At 44.1% G+C, this 27,901-nt stretch overlaps 1 protein-coding gene across 6 annotated transcripts in view; it reads right to left on the minus strand.

The window, feature by feature from the left end:
- Positions 1-2,996: 2,996 nt before the first annotated feature.
- Sp100 (SP100 nuclear antigen) overlaps positions 2,997-27,901 on the minus strand; it is a 93,397-nt gene continuing 68,492 nt past the window's right edge. For 4 of the 6 annotated variants that reach the window (XM_077110233.1, XM_077110231.1, XM_076865500.2 and 1 more), the window contains exons 17-28: positions 27,274-27,312; positions 24,216-24,290; positions 20,039-20,086; positions 18,754-18,858; positions 16,434-16,576; positions 15,092-15,130; positions 12,574-12,618; positions 8,071-8,186; positions 6,370-6,487; positions 6,020-6,091; positions 5,408-5,539; positions 3,664-3,888 (exon numbers count right to left, since the gene is read on the minus strand). In XM_077110233.1, coding sequence (XP_076966348.1) covers positions 3,760-3,888; positions 5,408-5,539; positions 6,020-6,091; positions 6,370-6,487; positions 8,071-8,186; positions 12,574-12,618; positions 15,092-15,130; positions 16,434-16,576; positions 18,754-18,858; positions 20,039-20,086; positions 24,216-24,290; positions 27,274-27,312 — 1,061 coding nt within the window. In that variant the 3' untranslated portion in view covers positions 3,664-3,759. Of the gene's footprint in view, positions 3,055-3,663; positions 3,889-5,407; positions 5,540-6,019; positions 6,092-6,369; positions 6,488-8,070; positions 8,187-12,573; positions 12,619-15,091; positions 15,131-16,433; positions 16,577-18,753; positions 18,859-20,038; positions 20,087-24,215; positions 24,291-27,273; positions 27,313-27,901 lie in introns of those variants that run through there. The other 2 variants (XM_077110232.1, XM_077110230.1) reach the window with 2 other exon arrangements.

A 27,901-nucleotide genomic window follows, 5' to 3' on the forward strand; every position in this document is an offset into this window, starting at 1 on the left:
TAACCTAAAGAGGTTGGCAGGGGAACTGGTATTACAGATGTGAAAACTGAAGCTTGTAAATATTTAAAGGATCTTGACAAATCAACATGGAAAATTCAAGGTAGAGCCAGGACTTTGATCATTCAGAATTCATTCCATCATTGTCTGTTTTGAGCTTTTTTTTTTTTTTTTTTCATAAGAAAAGTGGAGACAAAGCATCATTATGATGTCAGTTCTGTCTGCCATGTGAGTTGTTGCCCAATTTCCTACTCTTTTTAAGTTCCTGTTTTTAACCTTTCCTGATTCATTTTCTAGATCCCATGAAGAAGGCGACAAAGTAGAAAACAAACTCACTTTGGAAAATGCAATCATGAAATACCCAACAGCAAATAAGAACTTATAGTGTTACCATGAACATTTCTTTTCCTAGAGAAAACGGATTCAAATTTTTATATGTTTTCTAATTAGAAATACTTTTGTTTTGGCTTTAGATGGTCACATGGTACACTCTGTAATGGTTAGGGTAGGTCGTCTACCCTGGTCTAGGAATATACAGTGTGCCACAACTCAGGATCTGTGGATGTGGATTTTCTCCACCCAAGAAGGGCCAGGATGGCAGCACAGCTCTCCTCCTTGTCCCTCCGGGCCCAGTTTGATGAAGGGAGGTATCGCTGTTTTTGACTTACTGCATCATGACCACCCTGGGTGGACATCCCTCCTCCCAGGGGACAGAGCATGGCAGACCTATGGACCAGGCTTTGGCATTGCCTATCCCACTTTTGCCCACGTACCTTCACTGGATTCCCGTGGCGGTGGCTAATGAGGAGTGCGGGGCTGGTCTTCCTAGCTGCGTGCTCAGGAAGAGGAGGAGAACTTGGATTTTGGCATTTAGAGAGAGTTCTCTGCAATGCCTTTTAAAGAGCCTATATATATATTTTTTCTTTTTGCTGTATTACAACACATCTTGATGTAAAAACAAATGATGATATCTTACACATTCTATTTTCTTCAGAAAATCTAGAGTAAAAGATCACTTCATAATCCCATAATATTCAATATTGCAGATGAAAAAATAGAATTATTTAGAAAACTGCTAAAATTATCAAATGAAATTGACTAATACCTGATTGCAAAATTCAGGATTTCTCAGAGGTTAATACGAAGTCAAAAGTGATGGATACAATGTAAATTGTTTGTGCTTGTCCCAGGCTGTTGATAAACCCTCAGCCTGTCCTCTTCATTGCTTACATCTGTGGTTTTCAGAGCCAATAAGCTTTTCCCTGCTCCTAGGCCAGCATCATAACACCCCACCCAGATGATTAAATATATAGCAGACCTATGCAAAATGTCATACTGATCTGATAGTGATACTTCCATAATAAATCCTTCCTCCAGAGGAACAAAAAGCAACTTTCATCTTGCTGTTATTTAGAATTATTCTCTCTTGCTTGAATTAGCATTTTATGTGCAGAATTCTCTCTCTCTCTCTCTTTTTTTTTTTTTCTTTTGCATGGGGGATTGGTTACTGGGGATTGAACCCAGTGGTGCTTACCCACTGAATCACAACCTCAGCTCTTTTAATTTTTTATTTTGAGACAAGGTCTTGCTAAGTTGCTCAGGGCCTTACTAAGTTGCTGAGGCTGGCCTTGAATTTATGATCCTCTTGCCTCAGCCTCCCCAGCTGCTGGGGTTACAGGTGTGCATCACTGTACCTGGCTACACATAGAATTCTTACTATGTGTAGTTTGATAACTTCAGGTGTTTCTGGAATGATTTAAAAAAATACATCCATAAACTCACTTAATCTTCAAAATTGCATACTCCAGTGATGAAATTTCATTATTCAAATGGTGAAATGGTGCATTGGGGACTTAATTTTGGCACTGAGGTTGGGGTTCTTCCCTGAGGACTGTAGTGGATGCTCTGAACCACTAATACTAATACGTGGTACTCTGTTTGTAGCCAGAAGACAGTGGATCTGGGAAGCCATTAGGTAAGACTGACAGATTTGTCTGGTAAAGAAACATGGAGCCATTTAGGATTCAGTTTATTACTTGCAAAAACAGCAAAATCAAGAAAAGCAAGGTGCCAGCTCCCCATGTCCTTATCCCTCCAGGGAAATGGGGTAGCAGTAAAATGAAAGGAGCTGGCTGTGTATGGTGCACGTGGTGATGGCCACGTCCATGTTGCTGCTGAGCTGTTTACAGCCTGCAGCTCCATCCTTGTGGGGGCGAAGCGGAAACCCTCCAGCCTCTCAGAACAGACAGGAAGCTGTCTGCAGAAGACCAGCAGGGAGTGGAGAGTGGCTTGGAGCTGCTCCCCTCTGGCAGCCCAGGCTGTCTTGTTACCGAAGGACCACAAGGTGTCCTGGAAAGACTTACATCCAGTCAGGGGCTGTTGATGCATAAATGCACCTGTGGTCTTCATGAGACGGGTAGGAGGCCAGAATATGTCACCCGCAAAGAGGCCTCTTTGGTGTAAGGACTGTTTTGAGCTGATTGTTTTGAGAAATAGAGGAGAAGTCCCACAAACAGAGTGATCCCTTGTAAAGGAAATTTGCATCTTTCATGAGATCTCTAGTGCTACCAGAGCTTCCCTTGCTACACCAGAGATCATGAGAGACTCATCAATGAGGAAGACATCGAAAATCGTCTAACAAATCCCACTGTCGTTTACCACACTTTTCCCAAACACCCCCATAACTGGCCTTTCCCCACCCTCACTCTGTTTTTGCCTGGAGATGGGGTTTTATCACCTCTGGGCAAGATGCTCATTTCCCTGGGTATCTCCCATGTGGAAATGTCAAGCCTGCATGACGCTATTTATCATTATATTTAGAGTATACTCCTTCTGCTAGTATTAAAAAAATCAAAGTTCACTATAAGACAGTGTGCAGTGGCAGGGCATGGTGACGCATACCTATAATCCCAGCTATCTGAGAGGCCAAGGCAGGAGGATCCCAAGTTCAAGGGCAACTTCAGCAACTTAGCAGGATCCTGTGTCAAAATAAAAAACTGGGGATGGAGCTAGAATACTTGTCTAGTATGTGTGAGGCCCTTGGTTCAATGGCTTGTGCTGCAAAAAGAAAATAAATAAACAAACAAATAAATAAAAAGTGCCAGCAGTAGACTCATGTCCCACATTTATGGTCTCACTTGACTGCACCAAAAGGCTAGGTCATGTGATCAACCCACACCATCTAACTTTGCATAAATACAATGATGTTCCCACAGAGACAAAATTGCCGAATGATGCAGTTCTCAGGATGTATCCTGCTATTAAATGACACCTGACTGTATATACATGCTAATAAGCCGTTTTTCTTTGCTCTTGTTAACCTGTTCATTGTGACAGGCGACCCAGATAAATACTTCGGAGGGTAGAGGGAAATTACTTTTTCCTTGTCTGTGTGCAAGCATCTAAGAGCCAGTCCCCAAGAGCTAAGAATCGTCAAGGCTTCAAACAGCCTCTGGAAGCTGAAAAACAATCACTGAAGGGCTTAATATAAGATTTGAATCAATGAAAAGACATGATGTGATCCTTTGTAGAAAGATTGGATACCTTTAATCGTAATTTTCACTCTAAATTACTCAATTAGAGACTTGGGTAAGACAGTTTTAAGTTTTATTAAAAAAAGGAACAATAACAATAATAAAAAATGAAAAAGAATTTGACATGAGGTTATTTGTACAGGAACAGGCAGAGTGAACAGAGGACCATCAGAGCACCATGTCACTAGTGACACAACCAGAGGGTCCCCAGGGGGAACACAGACATGGACTATGTTAACATAATAATGTGCTTAAACTGACAGATGCTCTCGCTTGTTTCTTGGATCGAAAAAATGTTTTTGAAATACTTCTCGAATATGGCTTCTATCTTAAGCGGCAGCTGGATGAATTTGTGGTTCTGGAAAAGCAAAAACAGTAACCTTCTTAGCCATTGTTCAATGAGCCTAGACTCCCAGTGTCTTGGGCACTCCAGAGCCTCATTTAAACTCCTTCAGATGTCAAGTGAGGGTCAACCCAGTCAAGAGGAGTTTATATTCCCTGATAGCTTGATTATTTCTTTTTGTTGGGAAGACAGAGAAGCAAAAATAGCACTACAGGTTGAATATCCTTCATCTGAAATGCTTGGGATCAGAAGCATTTTAGATTTTTTTTCAGATTTTTGGAATATTAGCATGTACATAACGAGATGTCTTGGGGATAGAACCTGAGCCTAAACACAAACGTCATTTGTGTTTCATATAAACCTGCTATGGATAGCTCAAAGGTAATTATATGTAATCTATTTAATAACTTTATACATGAAACAAAATTTCATGCTGTGGAATTTTTCACCCATGATGTCATATTGTCCCTCAAAACATTTCAAATTTTGGACTATTTCATATTTTGAGTGTTGATGTTCCACCTGTAGATCACGCTCTAATTCTTATTCAGAAAATCATCAATTTAATTTTTTAAAACATTCTTGCTATTTGATTTTTTTTGCTATTTGATTTTTAAAGACCATATTATTCATAACAGCAAAATATTGCAGAAATATCCAAGGCCAATCAATGGTGTCTTCTTATTTCCTTCACTGTTATTCTTTGGAAATCCTTGTTAGCTTTTCGATAATGGCACCAGGAAATTCTGATGGAAAGTGTTATGGTTTGTATGTGAGGTGTCCCCAAAAAAGTTCACGTGTGGGACAGTGCAAGAAGGTTCAGAGGAGAAATGACTGGGTTGTAAGGGTCTTAACCCAGTCAGTGATTTAATCCCCTGATTGGGATTAACTGAGTGGTAACTGAAGTGGTGGGTGTGGCTGGAGGAGGTGGGAATTGGGGCGTGGCTTTGGGTGTCTATTTGTATCTGCAGGATGGAGTCTCTGCTTCTTGATCCCTGAGCTGCTTCCCTCCGCCACACTCCCCAGCTATGACGTCCTGCTTCACCTCAAGCCCCAAGGAATGGAGCCACCTGTCAACTTCTGAAACTGTGAGCTCTCAAATAAACTTTTCCTTCTCTCTAGTGGTCCTGGCCAGATCCTTTAGTCACAGCAGTGAAAAAGCTGACTAAAACAGAAAGAAATCCAAGACTTTGAAATTTGAGAAATTCAGGTTGCTGTCTTCTTTCAGAGAAGAGCCACACCAGTTGCCTTTAAAATGCACTTCTACTTCCTGTGGAAGATAATGGGTCTGCAGGGGCAGTTCTTCATGGGCAAGAATCAATAGTCTCCAAGCGAGCAGACTCCTAGGGTGGTGTCTGCAATGGCATCTGCTGGTTTGTTGTTATTTTTCCCACTTGTGCCCCAGGGATCTTAGAATATTTCCAGAATTTTTGCTACTCTAGGCTTGCCACGTGGGAGGGCAATCGTAACTTTATCTGATATAAAATGAAAGGCAAAGTTACTTAAAGAGAAAGGTTAGCAGGGGACCACTCACTCTGTAGAAGGCCTTGTTGTTCAGAAAGATGAGGCGCATGTCCCGCACAAACCCCTCCACTCGGTGGTACTTCTTCTTATTCAGCCTTTCCCTGACCTTGTTTAACCACATGTGCTCCTGGGGATCTTGAGTCTGTTGAGGAGAACACCGGGGGAGGGCCATTAGTATGGTCCAGGCCTGCCTCCCACACATCCCAAATGCTATGGTCTGAACGTTTGTGACCCCACTTTTTCCAATTTTTGTTCCAAAATGCTAATCCCAGCATGATGGTGTTAGGAGGTGGGTCTTGGGGAGCTAATTATGTCAGGAAGGCGGAGTCCTCAAGAGTGGGATTATTAAGACTCCAGGAGACCCCCCCTCCTTTCCACTAGGTGAGAACACAGTGAGAAGGTGGCTCTCTGTAGCCTCTCCAGAACCCCCCACCTCCCCAGGCCGGCACCCAGGCCTCAGACTTCCAGATAAATTTCTGTTGCTTCTAAACCCATTAATCTGTGGTCATTTGTTGGGACAGACTGAACAAAGACAAGGCAAAGATGATGGGGGCTTGGACTCATAGGATTCAGATCACAAATTTGACTAATGCAAGTTTCTGGCTTTGTTGCTGTTACTTACATAATATGGTTCTTGGGCAAAAAAGGCACTTTGTGAATAACAATAGACCTTCAATAAGATCAGCTCACATTTCTGTAAAAGACAGAGGAGATTTTAAGGAAAAGGTAGAGAAAGAGAGAAAGAGCCAGAAGCCTGTCTAGAGAGAATACATGGCTCTCAGACCTGCAGGCTCTTTGAAATAAACAGGGAATGGGGATTTTCTCTGGAATGTAAATTTTGGTGGTAGGTCAGGTAGTCAAAACATAATACGGGCCAGTGATTGCCATGGGGCCCCGTTTCTCCCACCTCTGCCAGTCTCTGCTTCTCTGTGTGAAAAGAAAGGAGGGGGCTTCAGGGTCACACTGACTTACCAGCTGTTCCTCAGGCAGCATAGGCCTCTTCAAGACCTCAGATTCCAGATGACATGGTTGGCTTTCTGGGTGCTTTTCCCAGGCCTTTGTCCTGCATAAGGTGCAACTCCACTGGCTCCTGAGAGGTCAGGCGTAAAGTGAGCAAGGGCACCATCTGTGAACCAGCCACCGTTCCCATGGCTGCTAAAGTTCAAGAGGGTCTAGTAGTTTCTGCCATGTATCCAACTTCCAAATAGCCAAGGGCATCCCCTTCCATCAATAGTGGTCACAGGGTGACAGTGTGTTGACTGAGATGCCCCAGGGAGTGGTGGACTCTTGTTCACCTCAGAACTTGGAATTCCCATCTGAGTCACTATGAGCCTTGATCAACTATTGGAATTTAGTACTTTAAGTCCAGAAGTTGTGGAACTTGATGAGTCAATCAGACCCTAGTTGAAATCAGGAAACCAGCTCCCATTTCTCAATTGGGCCGATTAAGCACAGTGCACAGGCTAAGGCAGCCTCTCCTCTATCTGTGCCAGAGCTGTACCTAGAATCTGAGCTGCAGAAACTTCTTGGAAGGGAAATCTACTGACAGGGTGTCAGATGGCTTCCATTTGCCCCAGGATTCATTCTCTAATCTCTTTCAGGTTCTAGGAGGTGCTAGGAGGGTCTTGGTAAATCAGGTGGACACAATGACCCATCCTAGCAATGTCAGCCTCTTCTTGGCCACCCAGTGCTTACTCAAGGGGCCCATTATGTGCCCATGGTGAAGAGATGGGAACTACAAGTGGGTTGGACAAAAGAGTTTCTCTGTTTTCTACCTCTGCAGATTACCCAACCGGTCAAAAGCAGAGGCTTACACTGAGATGTTGCACTAGGAGCAGGGGACCACATCACAGAAGGGCAGTGCTCTGTCCCCACAGGGACAGTCACATTCCTGGTAAAGATCATTCTCCTGGCCACCGTAATTCTGCCCACAAAACCACTCCCAGAACCCCTTATCAACCTCTGTGGAGTTATGCACCCCATCACCTCTGTTCCAAAGACACACAGCAAAAGAAGTGCATCAGGGGGTTAACACCAACAGAAGTCACAGGTCTTTTTAATGTGACGGGTTACCCAGACTCAATTGGCTTGATAGACTGCTGGGCTGGACTTCTGAAGGCTCATTACAGAACCAGCTTGATCAACTTTGCAATGTTCCCACAGCAGATGATATATGCCTAACATCAGCAGTCAGTTTCGGATATTACCGCCCGTCAGAGTGCACAGTCTGGGAACCAAGTAGAAGAAGTGGGAGTGACAGGCAGCTCTTACTACTATGCCCAATAGGGGCTGGGATTGTGGCTCAGCAGTAGAGCGTTTGCCTAGCATGGGCGGGACCCAGGTTTGAGCCTCAGCACCACATAAAAATAAAGGCATTGTGTTGTGTCCATCTACACCTAAAAAATAAATATTAAAAAAAGAGGTGGGAATGACAGTTCTTACTATTATACCTAATAACCACTTGCAAAGAACTTTTGCTTTCCATGAAATCTACTGTTGCCAGCACCATTAAATAGCTCTGGATGATGCTTTTGGATCTCGAGATGCTAAACATCCTGCTCCTTCTGTCACCCTACCAGTGACAGGGAGCTCTGCAGGATATGTGTGCATGGTGAAAGGAACCATACCCCAAGAAGAAAGGACAAAGGGTGTGGATGAAGGTGCTTTACCAACCTCTGAGCATCTATGGGTGGGATATGGCAGTTCTGATGGTAGGATCTTGAACAAGTATTGCAGAAGACCAGCTGTTTCTCTTGGCGGCATACTTCACACTTATTTGAGTTTTTTTGCTAGAAGGGAAATGGTGTAGACATCACTGGGATTTGTGAGACCCAGAAAGTTAACACGTTGGGATTCTAGAGTGTGTGGGCTTTCCATGTACCAAGGTGACACTTATAAACCTCTCTCCTCAAAATATTAAGAAACAATATTGAGTGGAGATTTTATAAGAGGACATTCTGGTCTACCACAAGTTCAGAAGACAGTTGCTATGTGCCACACCAGAACATTTTTCTTCATGAAAACAGTGATTCTGACATGGAATAGCTTGCAACAATAGCATCAAAAAAGGATGAATTAAAAATAATCTGATATACTTATTATGTGTCTGGTAAAGTCTGGTCCAGGAACACAGTGTCTTATCTAGTTGTCTATTTTTAAAATTTACTCAACAAAGGGCAGGCAAGTTAATTAAATTAATGAAATTTAATGAGTGAGATGGAGTAAACTTCTGAGATATCATTGTGTCCCATAGTCTTGGCCATAAGCTCCCCAGGAGTTGAAGAAAGGGCCTGGTAAGAAGGCCCTAGACTGTGGGTTCTGTGTCTGGTTGGCCCCGGACCTGTGGCAGTACCATTGGGTGGAAGGACCATGGGTGCAGATGACCAGGCGAGTGCCAGGGAGGTCAGGCTCTGGGAACCTGGAGGAAGATCCCCCATGACTCAGCCAACTTGGCATGTGAGGTGTGGAGCACCATTTCTAATGTCCAAGGAGTATGGTCATGGCAACTGCCCAGGGTTGAAGACCGAGATTCTATTCTCATTTTCTGTGCCTAGGAAAGAGATGGTAAACTTGTTCTATAAAAGGAAGATGGCCGGGCCCAGAAAATTGGCCAGTACTGAATTTCAGACCACTCTCAATTTATATGACTTTTAGCCAGATTTAGTTTCATTTAGTTAAGTTAAAAATTTGACAATATTTGTCAGGACTGTGGAGAAACTCACACATGTTAAAAATGACAGAATTTAGGTCACGATAGAAATTGGCTAAGGAAGGAGCTCACTGTTAAGCAAGGGAAATTACATTTCCCCTCTTTTGTTTTTGGTGAAAGTTTACATAACAATAACATGTGGAGCCCTACATGCTATAATTTCTGGGTATGGGGGCCATGTGTCTATGTTAGAGAAATACCCAGAAGGATGGGCCCTGCCTCCTCTCCTGGAACCATCTGAGCAGAAAGAGAAGAGTTCAAGGAGAACTGTCTGGAGAGACGTGGGTAGTGCCTCTAGCCCTGGCTGAAGTACCTGCACCGTGGGCTGGAAGGAGGAATGCACATGCTCATGTGACCATCGAGTAGTGAGGCTGGGGTGGGGAGGAGGTGGGGAGTGACAGGGAGCACCGTTGCATGTCTTCACAGTTCTCAGGTGAGACCTCTGTGTCTAGTCCTTCTAGAAATACTCTCTCTGCTTCGTTCCATGATACCCCATTCTCTTGGGGTCTTCTCTAACACTCTGTCTCTTTCTTTTCAGTTTCTGCACTTGGAACGTGGGAATTCCTTGGGACTCTGTCCAGCGTCCTTTGTTCATTTCATTCTTCTCAACGACCAGCTCCTTCCATGACCAGACTTACCATGTGTGTCCCAGGACTTTTAGACCTGTATCCTGGTCTCCTTTTGAGCCTCCAAACATTAAAACTTTGATCTTTGTCCTAGTGAAATGCATTTTGTCATGTCTAAAACCCATCCTGGCACAATACTCATTCCTTGTCTTCCTGTGTCAAATCTGCTCCTCATTTATGCTCCTCATCTCCCCTGCAACCCACCCAGAAGCCTGGAAGAGAATTCTGGTTCCTCCTGGTCTCCATCTCAGGGATCCGACCCTACCCCGGTCCTGCTGATTCTAATTTTAAAATATCTACCTCTTTCTCGATGCTTCTGTAAGGTCTGCTGCTATGAGGGTGTAGAGCAAAATGCCAAAGCAAAATGCCCTGCTATTTGGTTTTAAAGCCATTAGTAGTCATTCCTGGGCCCAGTGAGTTGAGGTGATTTAATTATAATTTTTAATTTCTCTTGATCTTAAAAGTTCAATATAAGAAGAAATACAAAAGTCACCCATATGAGCAAATTCTAGGTGGCAAGATGTATCTGGCCAATGTGTTCCCTTTCAATAGGAAAACTTGAGTGGTCTGTTAGGGAAATCATTGGGCACACCTCCAAGGACTCCCGAGGTCACCCTGGCATAGAGTCCGGCAACCATTTTTCTTTTTTGTCCTAATAGGTGAGACTTGTGGATGCTGACCATTATTTTTAGGTTTCTGGGTCAAGGTTCCTGAGTATCATCCTATAAATACAGGGCAAGTGGGCCTTGAGAAAGAATGATTAATACAGGCAAATCCCATGCTGGAGTTACGAGGTGTAGGAAACCTGCAGACTTAAGGTTTCCTTCCTTCCTTCCTTCCTTCCTTCCTTCCTTCCTTCCTTCCTTCCTTCCTTCCTTCCTTTCCTACTTTCTTTTATGTTGGTGATAAAAACAAGGGACTAGAGTGTGCTAGGCAAGTGTTCTACCATTGAGGTGCATCCCTGTCCCTCTCTTTAACCTTCTTAGCAAGAAAAATTTGTTCTTTTGCTCAGCAGGGGTTTTTAATCTGTTGTAGAATAGAATCATTAGGAAGTTTTAAAAAAATTCAGGGTTGGGGTGTGGCTGAGTGGTAGAGTGCTGGACTGGTATATGAAAGGCTCTCGGTTAATTCCCAGCAAAAAAAAAAACACACACACACACACATACACACACACACACACACATACACACACATACACCCACACATACACACACACACACACTCTTTAGACGGCCTGGGGCTCCATGACCAGAGATTTTTCAACTCAGTGTGCTGGGTTGGTGGTGAGGGATCGTATGCTTCAAATGTGCCCAGGTGGTTCTAATTCGCAGTCATCAGGTGAGACCTCTGTGTCTAAGGCAGTAGTCTCTGGATCAGCAGCATCAATATCACCTGGACGTGTTAGAAGTACACCGTCTTGGGTTCTACACCTCAGGTGCTGAATCAGGGGCCAGGATGGGTGGCCTGCCTGGCTCCAGGGGGATATCACACACACTACAGATTGAGCAGCCCTGGTCTACAGCCACTCACAATAGGGGCTGCGCTAAAGAAACTAACAGAGGACTTTGGAAAATCATCATTCTCGGGAAGCACATTAAACCAATGACATTAGAATCTTGGGGGTGACTCCCCACCCCTGGTGATTGCAATGTGCAGACAAGGTTTTCTTCTGAGCAAGGGCTGGGCTTGAAGAAGGGCAAGGACATCCTCACTGCAACAGTTGCCTTTTCATCTTCACAGAGGGTTTGACTATGGGCGGCAAGAACCATGACTGTTGTCAATCAAGTTATCCAGACTCCAGATGTGAGAGCTCTTCAACCACTGAAGGGTCCCAGCTCCAGCACAGGAATACCGGCTGTGTTGCGGTACCTAGATCTTGTTAGGGCAGTGCATTTGACAGCAAACCAGAGGGCACGGCAACTCCCACTTTTTATCCCTCTTGCTGGCATCCTGTATCAGTCTAGCTGCATAGCATTCTATGATGAGAGGTGCCCCCTGCAGTTGTGCAAAAACCAGACCCACCTAAAAGGTGCATCTCATTGTCATGAAAAGAATCCAGGTATGATCTGGCTTAGAAAGAGGAGTCATCTATGATTTGGGCAGACCCCAAAGCAGGCAGCATTATGGCAAGCCGAAAATGGACAGGACGCATGGGAACAGAAGGCTTTGCACATTATTAAGCACCAGCCAAGCAGTTTGAATAAAAGCGCCCTGTGATTTGCTGAGTGGTGATGGTTTCATCCTAACCAGCTACAGTACCCCTGATGGCTCCCTTGAAACTGGCCAAAGGGGCTCCAAGAAGGAGCCACTTGCTCTGTGTGAATTTCTATGCATGATTAAGGTCAGGGTCCAGGGTCCACACCTTGAACTTGCCAGCTGGGCCCAGCCTGTTCCCTCAAGATGATGCTGAAGACCATCCTTGAGCTTTTGGCCTGCATCTGAGTGGATGTCGCATATTTTCCTGTCCATCTTTCCATCCCCACCGCCCTCTTTAAAGAGCTGTTTTCCCTCTTAAACTTGCTGCACCCCCTAATCTTCAGGCCAGACCTGTATTTCTCACTCAAGCTCTGCCCCTAGAGACCCCAGTGGTCTAAGTTCAGCCTCCCATACCCACTTTTGAGGGGAGATGAGGGCACGGGAAGTTTTCCAATTAGACTGATGGAAAGGGTGCTTTCAGTGGAGACACCCAGCCTGAGAGCCTTGTCCCTGGCTGGTGTTCTTTGTTCATTACACACAGCAACATACTCCAACGGGGAGTGAGCGCGTCTTAGGGAGAAGCAGACATGATACAGGACATGGACCAGGGCAGAGGTCTGGGGATAAGCTGGACATAGTACTTACATAGGGGTCAACTAAGACATTGTTGAGAGACTCCCGTATTTTCCTCTGAAAGAGAGAAACTTGGAGTGAAAATATTGAATGTGAGGTTCTATTAGCCACATATTTGAATAGACTTATTTATTGAAGGGATTTAGGCCATATCCCTCTATTTGTTTTGTTTCGTACCTGCTTTTATGGGCTCTTTGCCTAATGAGAATGAGAACACATTAAATTATGTGTCAGTGACCGTTTAGTCCAGTGAAAATTCCTCTCCCTGGCTCTGAGACTCAGGGGGACTCTGTGTGAAGTCACGGAGGGAGTCTGGCCCTCCTTTCCTGGTGAGTTGGAGAAACCTCACTGCTGCTCCTACCTGCAACCCTCCAGCATTTTCTGTATATAAGGAGGTGTCATGCCATCCGGAGAGCTGCAGTGAGAATTAGGCTGAGGACTCATCCTTCAAGGCCCCCTGGAGCCTTCAGCCTGGAGCAGAGAGGTCATAGGCAAAGCACCTGATGTGAAGCAAGGTACAACTTACTGAAGAGGTGACCCTCTCATGCTCCTCTCTGAGTGGCCTGGAATGGGCCCCCACTGTATTAGTTATTCTCTCAGGTGAGACAAGGAGAACGCAGTCCTTGGGGCCTGCTCTCTGGGCCCCCCTCGGCTGCCTTTGGTCAAGCTCGTTGCCTGGCACTAGCACTGCTCCCCAGATGGCTGGTGATTGAATACTCGAGGGCATGAAGAGATGAACACGGTTATAACTCAGAAGAAGAGGTTTCTTAGCAGCCAGGAAGTGATCATCTTGGAGTTTCAGATCTTAGTAGCCCAGAGAGTCTTAGCTATCACCATCAGGTTTGATCAGGAAATGCAGGAACAGAGAAGTTGCTGACAGCAGCACCTGCCGCATGGTGCAGAGAGTGACGTGGGCATCGGAAGCCAACGGCCATGGGAGGAAGGCCTTGGAGAGAGAAGGATGAGTGACGTTCAACCCAACTGATTATCCCGGGCAGAGTCACCCCTGGCTCTGGGGCTGCGAGGACATGTTTGGTCTTAATAAATAGATCAGATAATGTCTCTTTTCCCAGAAAACCCAGTGGATCCAGAGCCTGGTCACTGAGTGTCTGGCCATGAAGCCAGTGAGCAGAGAGTTCCAGGAGCCGGCCTTGTGAGGACTGGATTCTTGATGTAGTAGAGAAATATAAGGTCAGAGGTCAGGGAGTGGCGGTTCCCCCATCTCCTCGCTTTACCAGGTTCTGGAACAGCCAGGCTTGGAGAGGCCATGCAAGGCACCCACAGGCTCACACCTTCCCTGCAGTCCACACAGCAAGGAAACTGCTCGTCCATGCACTCCACAGACTACTGCCATGAAGGAGAATCCACCTTTATGGATGGAAGTGAGGTCTGTACACACCCTCTGGCGGGGTCAAAGGGCCTCTCCACAGAGGACAAGATTTTCCATGTCAGCAGCCGTAGTAATCCATATTGTGTTACTATAACAAAATACCCACGTCCGTTTTTATTAGAAAAACAAAGAAAAAAGAAACGAGGTTCTGGAGGTTCAGGAACCAACATCTGATGATGGCCTTGCTGCAGAGTCCAAAGGTGAGGCAGGACATGGCACGGCAAAAGACAGGGAGTGCGTGTGGACAGCATCTGGTCTCACTCCCTGTTCTTACAAAGCCACCGTATTCAGCCTTCGGGGCTCCATCCTGATGACCTTATCTAATCCCGATCACTTTCCAAGAGTCCCACCTCTGGACACCATCGTTGGATTCAGTTTCTGTCCTCTTAATGCCTCACAAAGGGGATGAAATCCCAACACATGAACCCTCGCGGAGCACACTCAAATGACATCCAAACATCACGGCAGACTTGCAGGGCACTTCTGCCTTCAGTCACTATATTCTCAAGTGTGTCATAAAGGAAAAACAATTCTCTTGAAGAAGTGTGTGTGTGTGTATGTGTGTGTGTGTGTTTAGTAGAGGAAAGACAGAAAAGAAAGGGAGTCTGGTTTTTACTGTTGCTTCCCTGTGACACACCTTCCCAGGGGAAGTTTACAGTAGTTCATCTGGAGAGACCATGGGTTCTCGGGAAACTTTTGCTCCATTCTTATTTCATTAAAGACACCACCCCCGAAACAGTGACAGACAGTGCTTAAGATGAAATCGCAGAGACAATGGCCATTAGAAGTATTGTTTTGTGCATTTCTAATTATGCTTGCTTTTCCAATTCCAGCCCCATTTTTTTTTTTTGTTTAATTCTAAGATAATGTGGCACTCAGACCTTTCACTAACACATACATACAAGGACAGTTTTGCTTTATTGTCTATTTTTAAGGATTGTTCCCATCGCCATCCATCTCACGTGTTCTAATGCTCAAAGAAGTTCTGACCTCTTATACTAAGAAATGTTTAAAAGAGCAACTAGACAAACACCATTTGATGAAGTCAGATTTTATCATAACTGATCCATTTAAAACAGAAATGGAAAACCAACAATTTGACGGTTGAGAGACATTGGCAGAAGGTCATGGGATAATCACCTTTTTTCTTGTTATTGGTGGCTTTGGTAGATGCCCTGCCTGAAAGAGAGAAAAGATCGATCAATGATGTGATGATGGGACCTTATTTTTGATTTTTGAGTGTGGTATTTCTGACTGCCTTCCAGATCTTTCTACCTGGATGTCTCACTGTCAACTCAAACTCAGGTGTCTTTGTGGAGGTCATTTTCCATGTTCCCCAGGGATTGAAGGACATTTAGGCTCTTCCTTCTGGCCACATGACCTCTACAGCCATCCCAGTGACTGTTGGGTCTCATTGCTTCCAACTTCTCGACACTCCCAGGAGCCGAGCTTCCGGACATCCCTTCTGCACTGTAGGATGCCCTGTTCTACACTGTTCCTTGTCAGAGCTGCTCTCCTTTAAGACCAAGCTCGGTTCAAATTTTTCTATGCAAGTTTCCTCAACCTCAGAGCTTTCCGGAGACGACCATCCCATCCCCTAGCTCCTGGAGCTGTGTCCGTTGGTGCCTCCTGTTACAGCAGCGGCACCCGGCAGTCCTGCTCTCAATGTGTGGCCTTAATCCTGGCTAAGGGCTCAGACACTGGATGCCTTCCTAGCTTTGAATGTTGCTCAGTAAATATTTGCTGAGAGCAGACCTTTTCTTTACTTGTGCCACAAGTAAAGGTCACCTGGGATGTAGGCAGAGGCAAAACACACGCAGGTGTTCATCTGCAACAGAGACCTATTCCTGTGTCCTCCATGTTGGCAGCTGATGTAGGAGGAAAGGAGTTATTTTAAAATGCACTTTATTTATTCTCTTTTTTCAAGAGTAAATTTGAGGGGGCTGGGCTGTTTTGCTCAGTACAAGAGTGTTTGTCTTGCCCTGAAGGTCTTGGTTTTTCTTCCCAGCATCTCTCTCTCTCTGTCTCTGTCTCTGTCTCTCTCTCACTTTCACCCAACGATTGTTAAAGGATCAATTTGAGGTGGCCTATCAAAAGAGATGCTGTTGAAATGTTCTATCACCAGGAACCACCCACACAGATGCATCATTTTCGGGTATGTAATGGGTGACTTTTAACATTGGCCCTCCAAGTTTAAGGACACTTCCTCCCCCCACCTTAAGTGACTTTCATGTGACCAGATCTCACAGTTCATTAGTGGCAGAGTCCCGGCCACACTGTGCCATCCTGCCTTCAAGGACATGAGTGAACGTGCTTAGAGGGCCTCAGCCAGCCAAGGTACCGCCTCAGGGGCACGTGGTAAGGACACTCGCATGATGACCTGAGCAAGGGGATCCCGATGGGCTCCGGGACACCGGCACTCTGTGGAAGCCTCGTGTGGATGTGGGTGGACCTGTGATGGAAGCCGTTTGTCACAGAATACCTCTATCAGTTCTTTCAGGGTCCACCCGTGGCAGCGCAGGCTTAGCTTCCAGTTCTTGGCTGCTGCGTGGTTTCCTCTGATCTCAAAGTCCCTGGGGGTGAGCCATTTTCCATCCTCAGTCCTTATGCTCTTCATCTGGGCCCCTGCAAGACCAAGGCAAGCTGAGCTCCCGGCCAGGAAACGCCACGGTGGACCTCTCTCACGCCGGGCCCGGGCTGCTGTGGGTCAGGGAACGGATTCCTCTCAGACATCAGGGACCCCAGTCCAGCCGGGAAGGCAGGGACGGAGGGGGACCCCCTCATGTGTGTGTGTTTCTTTGACCTTCATGTGATGAGGGGAATAATTACCTTCTTAAAGTATTTTGTTCCATCAGAAGAGAAAAAAAATGAATGATCCTAAATAATGAGCAAGATTCTTTCTCCCCCTTTCTCTGCACCTCAGGATGGAACCAGCCTGGGTTTCAGAAAGTCTGATGAAGGCACAAAGCGCCTGCTGAGTTCCTGCAAACCCAGGTGGCCATGTCAAAGTTGTCACTACAGGTGCATCTGCCTCATCGTGTGCAACACCCTTCTTCCCGCTAATGCCAACTGATGATTTCTCGAATTTGGGATTCATGGCTATTTGATGTTAAAAGTAATTATGGAAGTGTTATGGAGGAAAACGTTAAATCACACGTAGGCAGTAGAGTCACAGGGCAAACACTGATACCTGGTACCCACAGAACTGTATTGTGGGAGATCAATTAGGAGAGATGAACATTCATGCTACACTTTAAATTATAATTGGCAAAACCTATTATCTCTTTTTTTCCCCTCATAATAGTATGGTGAGGGAAATTTTACTATTCTCATTTTGTAGAGGAGGAAGTTCAGGTCAGAGAGACTGAGCACCTTGATGCTGATGACACAGATGCTGTCTGCCATGGTTCGGATACACTTGTGTTTCCCAAGGGTTCAGGTGTTGAAGGCCTGGTCCTTACTATGGTGATGTCAAAGGTGGTGAGACCTTTAAGAGGTGGGGCTGCTAAGACGTCCTTAGGTCACTGAAGCTATTGCCTGGGAGTACTTAAGGGAGTTGCTACGGGACCCCAATCACTCTCTAGTTTCCTATCTTGTGGTGTGATCTCTTTCCCTACTAGAGACTCCCACCATGATGTCATCTTACCATTAAGCCATCACCAAGGGCCAAACACAGGAGGCTGACAGCTCTTGGACTTCAGACTTGAAACTGTGTGCTAAATAAACCTTTTTTCCTTATAAACTATCCTGCCATGGGTATTTCATTATAGTAATGAAAAATAAACTAATAACCTGTTGGTATAGCTAAAACTTGAATGCAGGTTTTCTTTAAAGTCCTGTGCTCTTCCTACTTAAAGCTGAACAAATGTTATAGGAAACAGCCCTGGGAAGGTTGATGTTGAATTTCTCACATGTACACATTTTCCACCAGGTGTTGAAATGTTTCTCACTGCATCGGGTGCCAGATGGGCATCCTGTGGGCCTTTTTCATGAGTGAAAGTGTAGATGGCTTGGTAGGGTAACGTTTTATGAATTTTACAAGTGTGAAAATGCCACATTCCTGCAGCCTATCTGGGACTTAATACCAGATAAGATCCTTCTATCCTGGAGCTGGGGTTGTGGCTCAGCAGTAGAGCGCTTGCCTAGCACATGCAAGGCCCTGGGTTCGATCCTCAGCACCACATAAAAATAAATAAATAAAGGTATTGTGTCCAACTCAACTAAAAAATAAATATTAAAAAAAAGAAACTTCTATCCTTAGAGAGGCTTACTTGCAAGTTGGACCCCTGGCTGGTATCTGGGAATATGGATCTTGGAAGCAATTCTACCATTACCCAGACCTGATGAGATGACTCACTGGGTCCAAACTGTCCAAGCAACATGGTTTATGCAGAAAACCTGTTTTCCTCCTGAGAGTCGGGATTTTGGAATGTGCTAGGCAGAGGGTGCCTATGAAATTCACCTCTGGTAAAAAACCCTGGACTCTTAGGCTCAGGCCAGTCCGAGTAGAAGACCCTTCACTGTGCTGTCGCAGTTTGTTGAAGGGAAATTAAGGGAGCACTGTGTGACTGCACCAGGAGGGACCCCTGGAAGCCAGCCTCGGCTTCCTCTGGATTTTGCCACATGGGCCTCTTATCTTTGCTGATTTTATTTCATCCCTCCACTTTAATAGATCCTGAGTGTGGGATCATATCCTGAGTCCTAGGAGTCCTCCTGGTGGGTCCCCAGACCTGGATCTGGACCCAGAGACCCCCACACAGAGATCTACTTCCTGAACAAAAATCGAAGGTAACAAAACTCACCTTGCTTAAATTGCTTCTTATAGAGAGTCCCCTTAGCCTCACCACAGGTCACAGGAAGTTTAGGAAGGTTGAAATTCACATTTTTTTCTCTGGGAATTCTTGGACCTGCAAAGAAGCAGTAGTAGTAGTAGTAGTTGTTGTTGTTGTTTTAATCCCATCTTCCTTTAAAACTGTGCACTCTGTCTCCCCATCTATCTTGAGATCCCTCTTTTATAACTCAAAATGTATTGGATTTCAAGGTTTTTCTTTTATGGCCGATTAGATGCCCATCGATAATGTCACCCTCCACTCCCACCTTCTGAATTCCTACATGAAGCCTCGTGAGGCAAAAGCTGAGCTCCCAGACTTGTGGGGCCACACGCCTACCGCACAATGACTTTCCCCCTGGTGTTTTGAAGATGTGTTTCTAATCATATTATGACTTTGAGGTTCTGCATGTGGAAAAAAAATAACCAAATTTTAGTCTAGTCTCCCATTCAAGGCATTGACTGGCGGAACAGGGCAGGGTGGCACAGGGCACCTAATGGGGTAGCTTCTCTCTCTCTCTCTGTGCTCTCTGAGTTGCTTCACTTATCCTCCACCGAGCCTCCTCAATGGCTCAGGGTGGGGGCTCGAGAAGAAACTTCAAATGGCTCAGGGACCCCTGCAGTCCCCACTGCCTTTCCAGCCAAGATCCAGGAGATCCATCAAACACACAGCCAGGACTTCTCTCTGGGACGGGGACAGTGAGCTGTCTATGGCTTTTCCTGAGCCATTTCGGAGATACAGACTATCAGAGCTGGGGAGCCCCAGCAGGGAACTTGGTCTAATTTACCAAACACCCTTCCCCACATCTTTACAGATGAGGAAACTGAGCCCAAAATGGCAAACGACAGGCTAAAGCCACGCAGTCCAGGAAGTCTGGGGGTTAGAACGTGGGTTTGGTGTTACTTATGTGCCATCTACAGCTTTCTACCTGGCCAGAGAAGGGTCCACCAAGTATCATGACAATCACAAATTTTATATTTTTTTTTCTTTATATTTCTCTCCTCAAAAGCTGCGGGCATAGTGAAAGGAGGTGCAGGACAGGGTGGCCTGGGGCCTCTCAGATCAATTGACTAATCAATAGAATGGGAGTTCACGTTGATCTGCCGTGTGGTTGAAACTGACGACTGCCAACGATCCTAATGTTAGGAATGGGCTCCATAAACCAATGATGGAAACTGATTTATCACTCAGAACGCAGAGTATAGAACAGGAATTTAGGTGTTTAATTATTAAAAGTCTATTGATCACATCTTTTTACCTCTTTTTCTCCCTCTTTTCAAGGGTCTAACGTTGACTCTTTTTCTCCCTGAGAAAGTTGAGAAGCAGTACGATTATCTCTTGTTTACAACATTGCATTGCAAATAACCATGTTTTTCAAAAACACCATTTAAATGTAATTTTACAGGAGCTTGTTTAGTACTTAAAGAAAACACAAATGCCAAGATCAAAAGTCAGGCGCTTTTTCTGTAAAGGTAGTAAATATTTAAGGTTTTGTGTCCATGATCTCCAATGCAACTCCTTGACTCTGGAGTTGTATCAGGAAAACTTTCAAAGACAATATATAAATGAAAGGATGTGGATTTGTTTAAATAAACCTTAAAACAAACATTTGGAGAACGGAATTTGCCCTGTGGGCCATAGTTGCTGACCCCTGACCTACACTTAGTTCTAAAAGTAATGCTGCAGGACATAGTGGCGCCCGGTGCTTGGGAGACTGAGGCAGGTGGACTGTGAGTTCAAAGCCAGCCTCAGCAATTTAACAAGGTCCTAAGCAACTTAGAGAAATTCTGTCTCAAAAAAGTATATACAAACATATATATATGTATGGATTAGGGATGTGGCTCAGTGGTTAAGTGCCCCTGGGTTCTATTCCTGGTATCAATACAATAAGAATAAAAGTAATGCTTACCTGAGATTCACCCTACATTTCTTTATTAGTATCCACAATTCATCCCAAACACATCTGAAACACTGATTTATGTTGTTTCCCGAGCAACAGGGTGAGAACAATATGAAGAAAACTTTTGTCTCTACTAACTCCTTAGAACAAATCTATTAAACAGGTACTACAACTATTCTCACTTTAAAGGTTAGGAAACTGATGCTCAGAGATTTTTAAAAAATAAATTAAGGGTTGGGGCTGTAGCTCAGTGGCAGAGCACTTGCCTAGCATGTGCGAGGTACTGGGTTCCATCCTTAGCACCATATACAAATAAAATAAAAGCATTCTACAACTACAAAAAAAAGCTTTATAAAAAAACAAACAAATTAAAGAAAAGTAGTGAAAATTTCCTTTGGGAAAGAGAAAAAAAATGGCAATTCAAGGTCTTGGGACAGACCTCATAGCAGACTTCATCAATCACACGCCCAAACTAAAACTTGAAAGATTTTTCTACTGAAAATACTGGAGAAAATGGCCAAGGACTTCAAAACTAAGCTAGTGAAGGTTATCAAGGGGGGAAATTTGTAGAAATTAAGGGTCAAAGTTTAAGAATTATAGATCTAAAGACAGCACAAAAAATTGACTTAAAAGATATCTAAGAAAAATGTAGAATCTGATTTTATGTGTTGACTGGATGTGCAGAAAAAAAAAAAAAGAAAGATTGAGTCACTCCATGTGATAATTAAGACTGTATCATTCTGTTGTTTGTGGCTGTTAAAGTCAGGGACATGGAGTGCCCGCTCACACTTCTCAAAGCCTGTGCCTGTGATTCCATGCTCATGGCTGTCATTGTGGGGTGCTGACTTGGGCAGTATAGATCCTAGGAGAAGACTCCCCCATGTACACAATCATACATGTGCTTTCCTTTAAGCAGATTGTGACCAGAGTAGGCTGGGGAGAGGTCTTTCCTTCAATCTAGTACAAAGAACCCTCAGGGTGGATGTTATTTTATTTTCTGAACCTTTGCCGTAAGAGTTACTAAGAGGTTTTTTGCTTTTATGTTTTTAAACCTCATCAAGATAAAAAATGGCCCCAGATGACATTTATTGATAATTCACATCCTAAAATCAAGTTTGTCTTACCTCACAAGACATCACCCTTAGGAAGTTAATTAAGGTATTACAGAGATACATGCAGGGAGGAATTACTAACCTTACTAACAATCAACTTGGCTATTATACTCAAAATTTTAAGAAGAACAAACAAAATGGGAGTCCTCAAGGAGGTAGATGAACCTTTTTTTTTTTTTTTTAACACTCCTTGATTGTGCCTAAGAACAAATTGCTCCAATTTGATCAGTTTCAAAGAATATGATTGGGTGGTGGCCAGGGTGAAAGGTCATTGACACAGGTGTGGTTCTCTGTGGGACTCTCTCCCTGTCACTCACGATGCTGAAGGGACACAGGCCAACTCTCTCTCTTTCTCCACTCCTGGTTCCATGAGATGACACCTGTTCTATCTGCTCTCTCCTTTCCCGTCAGGTGGCCAAACTGGAGCTCCAGCCTTGGCTGCAACTGGATCTTTCCAGCAACAGCCATTACCTCCTCTTAGTCTCTCTTTGTTTAAATCCTCCTAGGGCTAGTGGGTTAGCTAATCTCTCCTTTCAATCAAAACCTGCGAGGGCAAACAACTTTAGGGCAGAGAAACAAAAGATCCTTGTGCTCCCTCTTAGTTCATGGCTTAGAGAAATTTGGATTGAAGACCAGATCATATTTGATAAAGTGCTGCTGAACTTGGCTTTATAATGGCTTGCCCTATCTTACAGTCAGGAATAAAACACCTGGACAGAGCAGGATTTAACTGTTCTTGTTTATACTAGTCTTAGTAACCACTTTAGTACTACTACTACTACTGTTACTACTATTAAAACTCTACATCAACTTTTAAAAATAACAATGTGGTCAGAAAAAATTGAAAGTTATTAAAAATAATTTTGAGCAAAAGAGGTTAGGATGATTAGGTGACTCTTTGGTTTTCTCCGAGTTCCAGCAGATGTCTCAGGATCCAGGAATGGTGTGATGGGATCCTAAATCCTCAAGCAGAGTGCTGGTCTATCCCTGCTCACAGAACACAAGGAAAGGGGGAGCCTGGTTCTGCAGCATCAGACTTCCCTACCCCCAGGCCTTATGAAAGAGCCTACATTTTTTTTTTTTTTTTTTTTTTTGAGAGAGAGAGAATCGTCAGACGTCTCCTTCAAGCCAAGTGGGAAGTCTTTAAGACATCACTGTGTCTGGCCATGGGAATGTGAGGGACGTAGACATGATCAGACTCACTCCCTGCTCTAAGTGTGAAAGTTATGGGGAAAGTGGTGGCAGAGGACTGTGCCGAGAGCCTACAAAGGAACAGAGAAGAACCATGATTGCCATGGCCTCCTGGAGACTCTGTAGATGGGAGCAGGACTGGAGCGTTTTTGAGAAGTACTCTGCCCGAAGTAACTGCAGCAGGGGGTGGACCTTCTAGAAGGACCATTCAACACCTTAATTTCAAAGCAGGTTGTCACTATTAAGAATGGACAGGCAGTGAAGATACTGCTTTTGCTCTACTAGTGAGAAATTTATGGCCATATATGTATTTATATTTATAAATATACGTGTGTTTCTGTATGTACATATTCCATTTACACATACATATACACGTATCCAGAGAAGGGTGATTTTAGGCTGGCTGAATCACAATGGGGCAACCTAGGAGACAGGCAGATAAATGTCTTCTCTGCTTGCTTCATCATCCCTTTGCCACAGCTTTCTCCTGGCTGAAAGAGAAACTCAGCAGAGTTCTAGAAGGATCAGCAAATTTCCCAGGGAGAAAGGGGGCTTTCTACATGGTAGGGTGGAACCTCTACAGGTGGGATGGAAAGACTGAGGATCTGGTTCAGTAGACAGACGTGAAGATCTGCAGTTCCTACCCATCCAGGCAGCAATGGTGAGGGCCATGGCAGACACTCCACAGGGGCTCGCTGTTCTCCCTGCAGGACAGGCAGCTGTCCAAGGTGCTTGCCGGGTTAGGTGGGAGATTCACAAGGGAAGCCACGTATGAACGTGATGAGCCTGGGAGGGCAGCCAGTCTGATTCATGTTATTAGGAGTAAACTGAGGCAGAAGTGGCAAAGGGGCAGACCCAGGTCTGCACGATTACCACAGGGCGTCAGGGAAGCGGGGAGTGGACACCTCACCTGTGAGTTACAGGGGTGTGTGTGTGCATGTGTGTGTATGTGTGTGAGAGCTATTTTGAGCCTTAGAAGTTATCAGATCAGCAGAGGCCACACTGAGTGGCCGGGGACCTGGTGGGGGGGTGGCAGACTCATCACTCATGTTTTGTTTGTAGTGTATTATCTTTCCTTCCCTGACCCATTTTGAAAATTGATAGTATCTTATATATTTCTTAACAATCAGCACATCTACATAAAGCAATTAGGGAAACAGGTTTGTTACTAAAGAACAAAATAAAGCACGAGAATTTAATGTTTGTTGAAAACGTTTCTTTTCCTTTCTTACCTTTTGGCCAACCTCTTTTCCTTTGAAGGGCATTATTCTGAATTGAGTGGAATCTATGTCTGCCTTTCTTTATTTCTGAGAAAAAAGGAAAAATATGAAACAGTTGCGTTGCATAACAGTGGTTTTCAAATTTCTACTTTACTGTAACTTTTCAAGAGTCTGATACATAATGAAAGCTATGTAGTCCATAGCCTTGCAAATTCCAAGCCTTTAATAGTAACCTGGGTTCACCTGAGATTCCATTTTATTTACTCTGACATTGATCCAAATTCATTTACTCCCATGTCAATAAAAAAATTAACATATTATACCAAAGAACATTGTGATAATAATAATGATATCTAACACGTAAGTGCTTATTATATTCTAGATAGTAATACAAGATACACACACACACACACACACACACACACATACATACATACACCAGGGATTGAACCTAGGGGCACTTAACCAATGAGCCACATCCCAGAACCTTTAATTTTTTGAGACAGGGTCTCACTAAGTTGCTTAGATCTTGCTAAGTTGCTGACACTGGCTTTGAACTTGGGATCCTCCTGCCTCAGCCTCCTGAGCCACTGAGATTACAGGTGTGTACCACCAGTACATACATATGCTAGTATATTTAGGAGAGAAATATTTTTTTAAAAACCCCATTACCAATGAAGAAACTGAAGCATACAAAAATTTAAAAAACGAAGTGAAACATTGTAGATTTCCTTTGGTTGAGAGGCAGAAATCAATGGTAGCAACATAAGAATTTGGATTGTTCAGGGAGAAGGGAGGGTGTGCTACAAGGATGAGACACTAGCATCTTAGCCCTGGTCGAGAATTTGGGCTGAAAAGAAAATGAAAGTCACCAAAGACCTTATTTAAATGGTTTTGAACAGATAATAGCATCTAAGAAACTAACCAAAGGGACACTGCCCCAGGGGAATTGCAGAGATAAATGTTAGAATCTTAGAAAGCCTTAAGGTCGAAGACAGCAAAAAGTGGTTCACTGAGACCCTATCTCAGGGAGAGATGCTCTCAGATTCAGTAGTCAGTGGGTGTGGGTGGAGAGCAGTGGCGGTGTGTGCAGGCACGACTCACCGTGCCAAGATACCCCCTTTCTCTCCCCTGGTTCAGCTGCAAACACCTTAGGCAAACACAGACTCCTTTTCTATCTCTCGGAGTCTTTCTCTGGTACTGCTATATTCACCTTTCATCAAAATATGTTGAGGTCAAACAGATTAAAGGCATAAAGTTGGTTCAGTTGACCCAAGCTCTCCTCATTAAGAGATTTCAGGCTTAAGACTTATCAACCCCATAGAGCTCCTGGACTTTCCTTTAGCGTCGTTCTTTTTAAGTTTTTTTTTTTTTTCTCAAATGCAATTAAGCATACATAATGTGTCTGTTCTTAGATTTCCTGTCCAATTGCCATTGATTGGCACCCTACACTTGCTATAGAATTGAGCTAAGAAATCCCCTCTCCTCAAGGAAAGTGAGAAGGCTTTGCCTTCAAGGGAATTGGCCTGCATCTCTAGGAATTTGGAGGAGCAGAAATATTTACAGCCTTGACCGTGGGACAAGTACAAGGGAGACCCTGCTAGGAGCCAGCCACAGGCCCAGTGGAGCTTTGAGGAAGGACAATTTGCATGGGCTTCCCCGGGGAAAGGAGGAGTTAGTTAGTTCTTGAAAGATACTCTGTGCGGAAAGATGACCAGGATGGATCACGTGGATGGTGGCCCAGCAGGAGTGTGGATCTCCACAGCCGGTTAGTTTCTGCATTAAGGGAACTTGAGTTGAGAGATTTCTTCTAAACTGGGTCTCTAAAGAACTAAAAAAAGAATGTGGCTCATTTATCTACCATATCTGGGAGACATCACGGATCTACCAAAACGGCGGCCATGGGAACCAGTAGAAGCTCAAAGGAAAAATGTCTCAGACCTGGGTAAGTACAAATTTGGATATGACAAACATGATAAAGATAGGGATGGAGGGGAAAATGATGGAGATGCTAGAAGTAATGGAAAGAAAAAAAAATATATCCAAAGATGCTTTAACTCTAGAGAAAAAAAAAAAAGAAGCCCTGACACCACACTACCACATAAATACACTAGAAGTATTTTATAGAAACAAAACATTGTAGCCTGTGCAGCAAACAATGGAGCATCATATGTCTTCTTCCTCCAGCACCCAAGCACAACACGGTGTGTGCTCTGAGTTTGGTTTGAATAGCTGTGTTTCCCAGGCTTAGACCCAATATGGTTCCAAGGCTGCTTCATTGATTTGAGTTCCCACCATCGATTTCTCCTTGTTCCACCAGGGGCTGGATCAATTAGTTACAATACCCCCTTCTAACACTTTGCCCTCTCCTCCCATTTCCCAATCAGGGATGGCTCATCTCTGGCCATGTAATTCTGTGCTGCACCCCAGGTTCCAGCTCATGCTCATGCCAAAGGGTCTCAATGTCGAGAAGGCTTGGTTTGAACCAATAGAAAGTCTGCTTTCCTCATTTGGAGGAACTGGTGACTTTGGATGCAAACTTGAAGGGCAAGTAGGCTGCTACTTGTCACCCACAATCAACCTCTCTTTATTGTATAAGAAGAGAGTTATGGCTGCCCTCGTGGATGCTGGTAAGAGATTATATTTCTCAGCCTCACTCGCAGCAAACTCTGGCCAATGACCAAGTTTTGGCTGAGGGATTTGAGTAGAAGACTTCTTTCCAAGAAACCAGTGGTGGTTGTTCCGTTCATTTCTCCCATTCCCACTGGTTGAGAGAGAGCAATCACAGGTCAGCCTTGTTGGACCCAGAAATGGTAACCACTTGTCAAGGAAGGCAGATTCTTCCTACCACCCCTGAACTGTTAAATGAAAGAGATATCCATTGTTTGGTTTAAGCCTACATTTGGGGATATCCTTGTTACAATGACTTAGCCTGTATTCTTAATAAACCAAGAGTTAATCAGTTACCGTGGTTCATATGAGATTTAGGGGCTGCAGCAAAGGTGAGATCTGGAAAAAAGATCAGGACCACAGCAAACGCAAAGGAGTGAAGGCTAATATTTCTCCTTACCTTTTTGGAGATGGTTTACTTTATAAAGTCTCTTTTTCCCTTTAAACAGAAAAGAGAGAAAACAATCCTTTAGAGCTATAAACAAGGATTTACAAGCTTTATATATCAGTAGCTTTCAAGTATTCTATTTTTAAACCTTCATTCCACTATGCTTTTGTGAGGCTAAATCCCCAGCTAGAAACACACCACCTTGGTTATTGTCACATAGAAAAAATTAACACAAAAACCTATATTTGCATTGTCAATGATTTACTATTTCTTAAAAAGAATATTTACATGAGGTTTTTAACAAAAAATTTTTTAGTTGTCAATGGACCATTATTTTATTTATTGATATGTGATGCTGAGAATCGAACCCAGTGCCTCACACATGCTAGGCAAGCACTCTGCCACTGAGCCACAACCCCACCAGTACATGAGGTTTTAACACTCACAGTAAATAAGAATTTTTAGAATTGCCCAATACCAGGCAGAAGGTGACAACAGAAGGGGAATGTCAAACAGGTAAAAACAAGATTTCAGACAATGTCAGCACACTTGCTGGAATTTAGAGGAATAACTTGAAAATTCAAAGTTATATTTACTGTTTACAACATGCAGAAATTAAGAAATAAACCCATCAGAACAA

This window comes from Callospermophilus lateralis, chromosome 9 (assembly GCF_048772815.1).
Source record: "Callospermophilus lateralis isolate mCalLat2 chromosome 9, mCalLat2.hap1, whole genome shotgun sequence".
Lineage (NCBI taxonomy): Eukaryota > Metazoa > Chordata > Mammalia > Rodentia > Sciuridae > Callospermophilus > Callospermophilus lateralis.